The sequence below is a fragment of the Callospermophilus lateralis genome, chromosome 14, assembly GCF_048772815.1.
Source record: "Callospermophilus lateralis isolate mCalLat2 chromosome 14, mCalLat2.hap1, whole genome shotgun sequence".
NCBI classification, from domain to species: Eukaryota; Metazoa; Chordata; class Mammalia; order Rodentia; family Sciuridae; genus Callospermophilus; species Callospermophilus lateralis.
This window is the reverse complement of record NC_135318.1, coordinates 14,537,516-14,550,206: the sequence shown is the minus strand read 5'-3', so window position 1 is coordinate 14,550,206 and position 12,691 is coordinate 14,537,516. Positions and strand designations below refer to the sequence as shown.

The following is a 12,691-nucleotide window of genomic DNA, read 5'->3' as shown; positions in this document are numbered from 1 at the left end:
CAGAATATTATTTATCCATAAAAAGGAATGAACTTCTGGTACATGGTACAGCATGGAAGAACCTTGAAAGCGTTAAGCTAAAAATAAACCAGACACAAAAGGACAAACATAGAGTTCCACCTACATGAAAATCTACAAAAGCACATTCATAGGAACATAAAGCAGATGAGGGCTGGGAGGAAAGGGAAATATGGAAAGTTATTGTTGAATGGGTAAGGCAGTTCCATTTGAAGATATTCAAAAGATTTGGACAGAATGATTGATGATGGTTGTACAACAGAGTGAGTATAATTAATACCACTGAATTATACACATTAAAATGGTGTACTTTATGGGCTGGGTGTAGATGTGTGTGTATGTGTTAGTTTTTTAAATTTTATACATGTGGACCTACTTTAAAGTTTGTTAATTCCTAGGATTGTAAAATCTTAGGAATAAGTCTTAGGTGAACCACTGTATTCTTTATTTGAATTTGTGTGTTCTGTTTGGTAATTTACCTAAAACATCTGTTGTAGAATAGCTTAACAGGTTTTTCTCTTCAATTGTATCAGAATACTATTTGAAAATTACTTGGATAAGAATATTTTAGTGGTCTGAATGAATGGCTCCAAAGTTCATGTATTAAAGATGTTGAGGGTTTGTTAGAAATGAAGATGCTTAACTTTAATAAAGACTTCAAACAGTAGTTAATGTATAGTAACAAGAAAATTGTAGATAATGCAACTTAATAAAAAACAGGGAGGTATATTTTAAAAACAGATTGAGCAGATTTCAAAGCATCTTATTCAGGTTAAATAAATTAATATGCTCACTTTATATTAATGATACTTTCTTTTCTGTCAGTTTGGAAGTTTGGATCAAAAACTAGCCTTGGCTACTCGTATTCGTGGTCATGTTCTGCCTTTAGCCTTACAGATGTATGGCTGCCGTGTTATTCAAAAAGCATTAGAGTCTATTTCTTCTGACCAGCAGGTAATTGTAAGTTAAGAAAAAAATTTTGTAATATTTTATTCAATTTTTAGATATTTCTAAAATTAGACTAAATTTTTTTTGATAAGTCTAAAATAACTCCTTACTCTCTAAAAAGTAACAGAGCAAATCTTTGATCTCTCCATCCATTCTCTTCTATATCTTTTCATCTTTCATTGAAGGTATTTGAGTTCCTACTATGTACTAGAATAATGTTAAATGACGCATGTTTTTTTGCTTGTCATAGTTGCTACTTACGATTGAACCCAGGGCCTTCCGTGTTCTAGGCAAACACTCTATCACTAAACTACAGTGCCAGCCCATGATATGTTAAAGAAAACACATATAAATTAAATGAGGAAATGGGTGGAAAATGTAAATAAGTGTTAATCAAGTCTAGTCACATACTCCTGGTACTTTTATTGTAAACATGAAAATAATGTTTAAAAATTATTTGAAATAGACAAGAATATTGAAAGTAGGGAATAAGGATAAATGTTGATTCTCCGAATTTTAAAATACGTACTATGAAAGGAGGAGGAAAGTGAAAGGCGAGTACTGGGGGACAAAACTGACCAAATTATATTGTTATGTGCATGTACAGGAATATGTAAGTGAATCCCACTATTATGTATAATTATGATGCACCAGTAACAAAATTTTAAGTATGTGTGTATTTGTACATATATGCATGTGTACCCTATGAAGTGACCCTGAGGGGGATTCTTATATGAGATTAAACATACTTTTACTATGACATTAAGTGCTACAAACACTTTTGTGTATAAATGATTTCTATATTAAAATGAAAACATAGTTAAGGAAATTTTTTCCTTAGAAGGCAATGTAAAAAATAAATAAATAAATAAATAAAAAGAAGGTAATGTTAGTAAGTTTAGAAAATAATTTTTGTGTCATGTAATAAAAATAAATTTTAGAATCAAAAATTATATGGATAAATGGGTGTGTGTGGGTATGTGTACACAAATACCAACATTGAAAATATATAAGAAAGTCAGGTTTGGTGGATCACACCTGTAATCCCAGTTACTTGGGAGAATGAGACAAGGGGATATAAAGTTCAAGACTAGCCTGGGCAATAAGTTGCTAAGGCAAGACCTGTCTCAAAAAGGACTGAGAATGTAGCTCCATGTAAAGTGTCCCTGGGTTCATCTCCAGTACCACCACAAATAATAATAATAATAATTCCTTTTTGAGGACTGCAGAGAGGCTAAGTAGGACAGAATTTTAGAATTCTAAAACACATTAAAAATGTGTTTTTACCAGCTAAGAAAGATTAGTGCAAGGTGTATACAGTGAAGATAGTAGTTTGTCTACCATGCAAATTCAGCATCATTAGGTTATATTTCAACATGTATCATTAGCATTACAGTCCTCCAGTATGTTTTAATAATTCTCAGTTTCAATGGTTTCTTCTAATTATACTTCTGGGAATATTTTTTAATTTTCAGATATTAAAAAAATTACAAACAGGAAATATTTTTGAGTATAATGTTTTACTCACCTAAGTATTTCTAATTTTGTTATGTTGTTTGATTAGTTAATTTTAAATGGCATCATCTTTGCAGAGTGAAATGGTAAAGGAGCTAGATGGTCATGTACTCAAATGTGTGAAAGATCAGAATGGAAACCACGTTGTACAGAAATGTATTGAATGTGTTCAGCCACAGTCACTGCAGTTCATCATTGATGCTTTCAAAGGACAAGTAAGATTGCTTTTGGCTTTTAATTTGTTAGTGGGGCATTATTTTAGATTTTGAATATTAACATTTTTTTTCTTGAGTCTCAAGATAATACCAGCATGTGCATATAAAAATAAAGAGACAAGACAGTAGATGTACATTAATTTCTGCCTCTTTTGTAGTTATTAGATAGCGTTTCTCGCTGCCCCCCCACACACAAGTTGAAAAACTTAGTAGTTTGGTAGTATTATTTTAAGAAGTTAAGATAATCACTATTAAAATTATAAAGCACAATGTTTTCCAAATTTCCTGGGGAGAGGGAGTTAAGGAGAAGTCTCAATGGTTTTAAAAAGAAGGTACACACTCAGCTCTAAACTACCCTTCCTCCATTCTTCAACAATATCAAATACCCTCAATCTTCTGGTTAAGTTCCTTTCAGTCAGAATATCTTTATCTGTAAATTCAGTACTCTCCCACAACCTCCCAGTCTTTGCTGTCATCGTAGGGGTTGTAGTAAACATGAATCAGAAATCTGTCTACCTTTTAAAAATATCAGAAGTTTAATTTTTAATTATTTGGTTTTAAGGTATTTGTGCTTTCAACCCATCCTTATGGCTGCAGAGTAATTCAACGTATTCTAGAGCATTGTACTGCAGAACAGACCTTACCCATCTTGGAAGAACTTCACCAACATACAGAGCAGTTAGTACAGGTATGAATTCTGTAAAAATTTGAAGTGTATATATGTTCTTGGAAAATTTTTTTAAGAAATATAATTTATTATTAAATAGTAAAATGAATTTATTGTGTTCAAATGTTTAACATCTTTTTAAGGAATCACAATTATTCTAAAGAAACAGCTAATAGGAAATAATTTTTAAATATCTGTCTGTAGGATCAGTATGGCAATTATGTTATTCAGCATGTACTAGAACATGGTCGGCCTGAAGACAAGAGCAAAATTGTTTCTGAAATCAGAGGAAAGGTGTTAGCTCTGAGTCAACACAAATTTGCCAGGTATTGTAATATTTTCTAATTTCAGTTTTTTTAACAGGAATGCATAAAGCATATATCATTGAAGGATCATCTCTTGGTGACTTTTGAAAGAACATAAAGGCAGGCATGGTGGCATATACCTATAGACAAAGTTATATACCTATAGACAAAGTGACATATACCTATAGACAAAGTTACTCAGAATGTTGGAACAGGACAGTGGATAGAGCTCTCATAAGCTTGAAACTAGCCTTGGCAACATAGCAAGAGAAAAATTGCATACAGAACATTCTTTTTTTTTCTCTCTCTCTCCCCTTCTTAAACACACATAACTATATCCACATTTATTCCACTTTTGAATCTGTATTTAGAAATTGATCCCCAAGACCAGTAAGAAAATGCAGATGTATTCAGTGCATGTTTTTGAAAGTCAGACTTTATTATCAATGTGGTTTTCTTTTTTGGATTATAATTTTAGCACCCATAATTAAATTTGCAAATGTCAAAAGGTGGGTTATTCTATGGTGCCATTTTCTTGATGGTAGCAAGGGGTGGGGGGTGTTTTGGATTTTGGTGTCCAGGATAAAACCCAGGACCTCATGATGTCAGGCAAGTGCTCTACTCTGAGCTACTTTTCAGCCTTTTTTTTTTTTTTTTTTTTTTTTATGTTTTTAAAAATATTTTTAGTTGTAGATGGAGACAATACCTATATTTTATTTACTTATTTTTACTTGGTGCTGAGGATCAAACCCATTTCCTCACGTGTGCTAGTTTGTACTTTATTTTGTTTTAGGAGGGTCTTGCTGTGTTGCCCAGGCTGGCCTGGAGCTTGTGGCCCTGCTTCAGCCTAAAATAGGTGTGCACCACATGGCCCAGCCCAAATTCCTGTTTTTAAAGTAACTGTAAAACAAGAAAACCCCATCTTAATGCCTCTTCTGTTTTCTAATATGTTGGAGCAAATTCTTTGAAAAGTCATAGACATCTGTCTATAAAGAAAAAAAAAATAACAAGGTCGTTGTGTTTCTAGCAATGTGGTAGAAAAGTGTGTTACTCACGCCTCCCGTGCTGAGAGAGCTTTACTGATTGATGAAGTTTGCTGCCAGAACGATGGTCCTCACAGTGCCTTATACACCATGATGAAGGATCAGTATGCCAATTATGTGGTTCAGAAGATGATTGACATGGCTGAACCTGCTCAGAGAAAGATAATCATGCACAAGGTAATACATAGTTTGTGTGACTTTGGCTACATGTTTAAACTTGCCTAGGTATAATTTCTTTGTATGTGCTATAACTGGAGAGGGAAAAAAAAAAACATGGATAACCTTCCACAGATGATTTGCTTTTTATTAAATTCTTAAGGTAAACTGTTCAGTAAAATCCACATGAATGCTGTTACCTATGTTTAACATTATTCTTTTCCTCTCCTTTCTTATTTAGTTCATAATCATGAACTGAACATTGATCTTTAAAAATGTAATTAGGTTTTCCCACTAACTGGTCAAGTTTTTTCAAAGAGAATTTTGGGTTAATATGATTTTTCACCTCATGTAGTAATACCTCCTAATACTTTCTGAGGTTGTTTTCTCCCTAGAATCTAAGGACTGTTTAAGAAATTGTTAATGGCTATAGGAAAACTTAACTTTTAAAAAAAGAAGAAGAAGAAATAATATTTTAATGCTCTGGAACTTTTTCTAAATTTATTTCTTTAGGAAACAGAAGCAAATTTTATATCCTCTTTGGATTTCATCATATAGAGGGGAAATGATCTCTTAACCCATTTTGTTCCATTATCTCAGATGCAGAGCACCTATAAAAACCTTAATTGAGCAACAAACATACTGCCGTGATAACATTGAAATGATTATTATGTTCATGGAATTGAAAACTTGGGACTTAAAGGCTTTAGATCCCTTCCTGCCATAAAAGTGTTTGGGGATCAATTAGTAGCTAATATACAATAATTAATTACTATTAATCATAGTGCCGATTTTTAAAAACTATCCTTTAACTTGTACTAAAGTTCCTGTTTTTTTTACTTCAGTGTTTCCGCTTAAAATTATACACATAAAATTTTGATTTTTTTTTCTTTTTCCTGCATTTCTTTTTGATCTTATTTTTAACAGCTGCATAATTTATTGAGCCAACATCGTATTTAAAAACTCAGATTATTTATTATAAGTATGTATTTATTTTTGTCTCTTTTTTCCATAATTTTTATTGGTGCTTTATAAGCCAACATCATGTTTAAAAACTCAAATTATAAGTATTTATATAAAAAACTTGGATAATTAAATGTTTGGGTATTGTAGATTTCTGGATATGGAGTGATTGGGTCAAAGCATGTAAACATTTTACATTTTAATAGATACTGCCAAGTTGCACTCAAAAAATCTCATGCAAGTTATGTGTCTGCCTATATAGTATGTGAGTAGAGTGTCTATTTTACTATACTATGCTCATTAAACCAGGTATTATATTTATTTTTAGCCTTGCCAATCTGGAAGGAAAGATAGAGATGGGGTTTTTAAAGTATGTTATTACTCCCTCACGATACTTTCCCACTGTATTGTGTATTTCTCTATTTGCATGTGACATCGTTTTAAAAAGTAGTGGTTTGTTTATTCATTTAACAATTTTGAGAGCAGATATTTGGAGAAATTGAATGGATCAGAACTGCTTTGAATTTAAAATTATAAATTGTGATTATTTCTCTGAATTACCCAAATTTGAGGTTGTGGCTCGGTGGTAGAGCACTCGCCTACCACATGCGAGTCACTGGGTTTCAATCCTCAGCACCACATAAAAACAAATAAATAAAGATATTATGTGTGCAACTACAACTATATATATATATATATATAATTTTTTTTAAAGAACAGCAACAACAACTAAGAACCTAAAATTACTTAGATTTCCTAAGCAGATATTTTGTTTTTCAGATTCGACCTCACATTACTACTTTGCGCAAATACACATATGGGAAGCATATACTGGCCAAGTTGGAAAAATATTATTTGAAAAATAGCCCAGATCTAGGGCCTATTGGAGGACCACCAAATGGAATGCTGTAAAGGAAAAAAGAAAGAAGATGATTTAACTATGTGAGAAGATTATTTCTTTTGTGAATTATCAAAACACAACTCAACTATGAATCTTCAATTTTTTTTAATGCAAAACTATTTATTGACTTTATTCATCCATTTGTAAATTTTTTAAGGTTCTTGTGTATATTTGGGGGGTGGGGGTGGTGAATTATAAATTATATTCAGCCCTGAATGGAGACCTATCAGATTGGATTGCTGGCAAAGCACAGAATGCCTGTATATGATGTAACTGTATCAAAAAAAAAAAAAAAAGTTGTCACATATTTTGTAAATTTTTACCTTGTAAAGTCACAAAAATAGTTTTTAAAGGAAAAAGTACAGTATTCTTTTAAAAAACTGGCTTGCAGTCTGGTAGGTCTACAACCCCATAGCACAACAGGTTTATAGAGATGTATATAGTAGTCCTTATTTTTTTTTTCCTTTGCGTGTGAAGCCTTTTATAACAGATTTAACAATCAACTGCATAAATATTATTAATATTTTAAAAAGAGAAAGTTAAGTTGTATTTTGATAATTCACAAACTATCATGCAAATAAAAACTCAGCAAGTAAGACAAGAATAAAATGATTTGAGATAAAAGGAACTTAACATTATTTACGGTTGATGTGGTTTTTAATACAAATACTGCCCTATAATGTCTCTGGCAATGTACAGAAGTATTGTATATACTTACATATGTAATTGTTGTAAGAGTTAGGAAACAGGAAAAAAAAAAAAAAATCATGGTGACACTTCCATCCAGTTAAGTGCACTAAATGAGAAGTTTCACATTAACTTTTCAGTTTGGTTTGCATTGAGAAAGAGTGGAAATTTGTATTTTGTTTTGCTTATAGAATTACATGTTGAGGACATGTTGAGCTTTATTTTGCTTTTTCCTAGTAGATGCAGAAAGTAGGAAACAGAGGTGAAAAGGGGCCACTGAAAAGTGAATTTGATAGCTCAACATTTAAGCATGATTACATATTCAGATAGCTTTTTTTGCTTCCTATAAATATATGCATTGTGTGTGTAGTAATAGATGTAAGTTTACACTTTAAAAGCAAATCTTGTTTCAATGTTTATTATAAAAGCCTTGCTAATTTAGTAGTGACTCTTTCCTTGGTTGTACAGGTGTACATTTGTAAACCTTCATGCTGTAAATGGAATTTGTTTTATCTCTTTGGGAAACATTTGCATTTTAGTGTACATTTATGTCCCTGCCCTATTTGACCTGGCAATATAGTGTTGTATAATGTAAATTTATTTCTCCAAATTGAGAGTGATTTTTTAAAAATTTTTTATCTTTATATGGTTTCAGATGTATGAACCAGCTTTCTTTTTATTATTGTGAGAAACATTTTGTTTTATAACATAGTTGTTGACTCTGTTAATATGGACATGCTAGGATTTGGATCATTTTCAATTGAAGTCAGGGTATTGTGCATAATAGAAAGTATTGGACTGAGATATTTGCTTACCAAGGAGGCCAATGCTTTTTCCATCTTATTAAAATGTGATGTGATTTTTTTCTTTGTACAGAAGAGTACTGTATTTTTGAATAGCCTACTCCCAAGTAAGAGCAAATCTGTATGATAACGTTTTTTTCTCTGGACATAAGACATTATAACAGTAACATGATGTACATTTACAAGCGGCCTTATGTACATTTCCCAACAATCTTTTTAAGGCAAAATTGTGACCATATGTGTATAATTAAAATCGTTTTTAATCCTTTGCCTATGAAAATATTTTGGAAAAAAAACTTGCTTTGTATATTCAGTTTCTGAAAGATAAAGAAAGTGCTTTGTATTTTGTTGAAGTCAGTATTTTGTATAAACATTTATGTTGACCCATTTATGTTTAATGCTGAAAACTAAAATGAACATGCTATCTCTGTCATGAGTTGAACATGGAAAGGATTTTTTTTACTAGAGGTCTGCAGAAGAAAAGCAGTCTTCTGAGCACAATATTATTGAATTTAAAGATTTTATCACTTAGCCATTCATATCTTGAACCTTAAAATAATAGCATAAACATTGGGGTGCCAGGAATACCTTTTATGTTGGATGTTGTTATTCTAGTTTTGTAACCCGACATTCCTTGGTGAGGCCATTAAATCCAACCAATTGTCATTCACTGTTCCTTCTCAGTCACACTGGCTCATCAGCATGTCCTTTTCATAGTTATCAGTATTCTTCAGTCCCTTAAAAAGCTGCTGTCTTCATCGTTTCCTAATTTTGTTTTTCCAGCCTCAAGAGTCTCAACCCTATGTCAAACCTTTCTTTTCACTTTCAGTCCCTGGTCTCAGGATCAAAGCTTTCCTTGTTGGAGATTGGTACTGACTTTCCTGTATTAATACAGTTATTCCTCGTTTGCCTTTATCTTTACCATACTCTGTTGGCACAGGCAGTTATCACTGCAGTTTTAAAAATTTCCAAGTCCTAGAGAATGTTACATTGGGAAACAACCCTCCCAATACTTAAGTATATTCTAGAAAAGTTCCTGTTCTTGTGGAAATTTTATGGTCTGCCATTTTTGCTGCCCACCCCAATTCCCTGTTCTACCTTTTAGTATGTTGGCATGGAATTTTAGTAAAGTCTGACATTTCAAAATAAAGAAATTAACTGGGCAGAACCACTTAGGCTCAACTCTTTTGAGTGTCTCCTTTTGATATAGGTTGTTTCTGGACCAGTTTGTCTAAGTCCTGGCTCTTATTGGTTCATTTGAAATGTTATCTTCACTTCTTTGTATATTATGTATAAATTAGAAAATGAAAAATGTGTGAATAACATTGTATGAAATAAACCTGGTCTTGTGTTTTTCTCTAGATAAAATAACCCTCTGCATCTCAATTATAATTAAGATTGCCCATTCAAGTTTATTCCGACTTAAAACAATATTTTTATCCAGTAGATGGTGTTCTGGGGTCACATCCTTCTGGTGGTGTTAATCCCATCTTTTGATTAATATATTGGACCTAACTATAATTGCATGCAATAATTAGTTACATTCTTCATAGGATGAAACAGAGCCTGTTTCCTAATTAGGGAAATGATGTATCTTAAAGCCTATTTTGAAAATTAAATCCCATACCTTTACACACAGGTATGTGCTTCCTTTCCCCATGAACCTGGGGCAGAGGAAATACAAGTTGGGTTCTTCCCAAGTTTAGTTTTATCTTGATTGGGGTTTATTCTTAGCTACCCCTTCTTTCTACCCTAGCTTACCAACCTAAGAAAGATAACTGTCCACTTTCCTAGTGTCCTAGGTAGTTGTGTCAGGACGTTTTCTGTCATGCTGAGGAAGAGCCTGGAGCCTGACTGCTGTGTACAGAACCTCAGAGCTGGAGAGGACTCGACCCTGGGGAACCCAATGCTGGTGTGTGGTAGTAAACTTGAGTACCTCCATAGGGTGTTTCTCCAGTTCCTTGGTTAACATTGCAATATAAATTTTATGTTCACCAAGGAAGCCTTTCATTCAAATCAGGGTTTCCTGAGTGTGAAGAGCTATCTCTGATGATTCATTAATGTGTTTGCAGAGTTGAGCCACAGGTTTATAGCTAAGTGAAGAACAACCTTCAGTGTGTGTCCATCCACCTGAAGTAAACCACAATAACACTGCTCAGAAAAGTTATGTTAATTTGACTTCTAGGCAAAGAAAGCACTGAATTGAGAAAGATCTGCCTAAACCATTCCTTCTCAGCATCTGCCTGAACAAAGTGAAGATGTACTTAAAAATCACAGGTGTCACCTTCTGAGTCAGAAGATATTAAAGAATGTTGCCTACCAATTCCTACTAATTCCTTAGGGCCCAACCATCAATGACTTATGGCAAGTCAAGGGCTGCTTGAGGTGATTTGCTCACACATGTTACAGGAGTGGCCTGGGTCCCTAGCAGTGACTGGAAAGCTGCTGAAAATCGGGGTAGGGCCTAGCCTTCTCTGTAGGCAGTGCAGCTCAGGGTGAAAGCTAGGTGGAGCTATAGAAATCAACTAGGATGAGACAACTGGGAGGCTGGGGTAGGTTTATTGAGCACCTACTTTGTGTCAGGTGGTATTCTAGATGCTTTGGTATAGCTCCAGAGCATGCAGCTCTGCAGAAGAAACAGAATGAAGTTCTGGAATATAAGCAAGTCTGTAGTTGGCAATAGGGAGGCATCCCAGGTTCTTGAGCAGGGGAGTGAAGGGTGCAGTGCTGCAAAGAACCCACCAACAGGGTGGACAAAGCAACAGAATTTGGAAGAAGGGGATGACAGAATAGTTGGCACTGTGAATCACCCGTGCAGGCCTCTTAGGGGAGGAAGCCTTGAAAAGCACCTGCTGGGCCTCTCCTACACCAGGGATGGGGTCCTCCTGGAGAAGGAAGGGATGTTTGAGAGCGGCTCTGTTCCACGCCTTTCAAAACGGTTCTGGTCTGGGTTTTCGAGTGGGGTGTGGAGGGTACCTGAGATCTGAGGAGGGAGAGGGTCGCCACCTGGATGACTTTATATGCCAATTCCACTCCCTTTCCAGGTAGGGTGCAGAACAAAGAAGGGACCTGGAAGTCCAAGCTGTCAGGAAAGGGCTGTCTCCAGGTGACCCAGAATCCCGCTCCCCCACAGCCGGGCGCAAGTCGCCTTAGACACCCTCAACCCTTGGGATTTCGGCTTGCTCATCAGGCTTGACTCGGCAAGTCAACCCGAGCGGAGGCGCCCCCTGCCGGTCAGGCCTGAGCTGCGTGCGTTGCCCTCCCACCGTCCTACTGCGGGTTGGGGGTCCTTCCCAAAGTCGAGTTACCCTGCACCTTGGGGAGTCTCAAGCTCCAGAAGTGTTCTTCCTTTAATTACTTGTAGCCGATCACTCCTGGGCATTACACACACATGCCCTACCTCCCTGCACAAGGAAAGAATCTGCCCCAACTCCATCTTATATCCAAGGAGTCATACCTTAGCCAACCCAAATCTCTTTCCTAGGACCCAGACCCTGAAGTCTTAAAAATCCAGCATCTCCAACTGCATCTTCCCCAAATATGTCCCAAACTGAACCCATCTTCGTAACCCTCTTTTCCTCTTCCTCTTTCCTTCCTGGATTAATTGGCACCCGAAGCCATAGGTGGACAACTAATTTTATTATTATTATAAGTATCTCCCCAATATTACATGGGATATAGTAATACTAAAAAATGTACCTGTAATTTAACTGTGTGTCTATGCCTTCATTTGCTAATCTGGAACCCTACTGCCTCTCTCTCTCTGATGAACCAATTTGCCCCACTCTTCTAGATCATCCCTGGAAGTCCCTGGAGACTTCTTTAGACAGATACAGGGGATCATGACTTCAGGTAAAATGTGTTGATTCTCTGATGGCTAAATACTGCAATCCCTTGTTTTCGTGGGTTTCTCCAGCCAGATTGAACCTCTGGAAATCCAGACTAGATGTTTTTCTCTCTGCCTGAACCCTGATGTTAGGTACTTAGGAAATGCTCCCAAAAGAAAGAGCCAAAGTCAAGAATGCCAGGTTTAAGTGGTCTGTCTCAATCAAGGGCCATTATGGGATTCATCAGCTGCTCTGCTCAATGGTCTACACTGGGCTGGGGGTGTGACTCAATGGTAGAGCATTTGCCTAGCATACATAAGGCCCTAGGCTTGATCCCCGGCACTAAAAAAAAAAAAAAAAAAAAAAAAAAAAATGTGTTATGCTTGAATGAATTCTTATGGTTAAAAAAAAAATTCAATCAAAACCACACAAAGTACAAAAAACCCTCCCCTTACCTCCACTACCCTTTAGTTCCACTCCTCCACTCACTGCTTACAGCTGCTAACAATGTAACTTCCAAGTGTTTTTTCAGTGTATTTATTAGGCCATAATGAAAAGGCTAATAAATTCCAAAAAGCTGAAATCATACAGAACAAAATCACTGAGTAGAATACAGTAGAATTAAGGGGATCGAACTATATTC

At 35.2% G+C, this 12,691-nt stretch overlaps 1 protein-coding gene across 6 annotated transcripts in view; it reads left to right on the top strand.

Moving 5' to 3' along the window:
• The window catches only part of Pum2 (pumilio RNA binding family member 2), an 87,727-nt gene extending 78,114 nt beyond the window's left edge, over window positions 1-9,613 (top strand). For 4 of the 6 annotated variants that reach the window (XM_076833898.2, XM_076833895.2, XM_076833896.2 and 1 more), the window contains 6 exons: window positions 844-978; window positions 2,559-2,696; window positions 3,259-3,384; window positions 3,568-3,689; window positions 4,696-4,888; window positions 6,611-9,613. In XM_076833898.2, the coding sequence (XP_076690013.1) occupies window positions 844-978; window positions 2,559-2,696; window positions 3,259-3,384; window positions 3,568-3,689; window positions 4,696-4,888; window positions 6,611-6,742 (846 nt within the window). In that variant the 3' untranslated portion in view covers window positions 6,743-9,613. The remainder of the gene's footprint in view (window positions 1-843; window positions 979-2,558; window positions 2,697-3,258; window positions 3,385-3,567; window positions 3,690-4,695; window positions 4,889-6,610) is intronic. The other 2 variants (XM_076833899.2, XM_076833897.2) reach the window with 1 other exon arrangement.
• The last annotated feature ends 3,078 nt before the right edge of the window (window positions 9,614-12,691 follow it).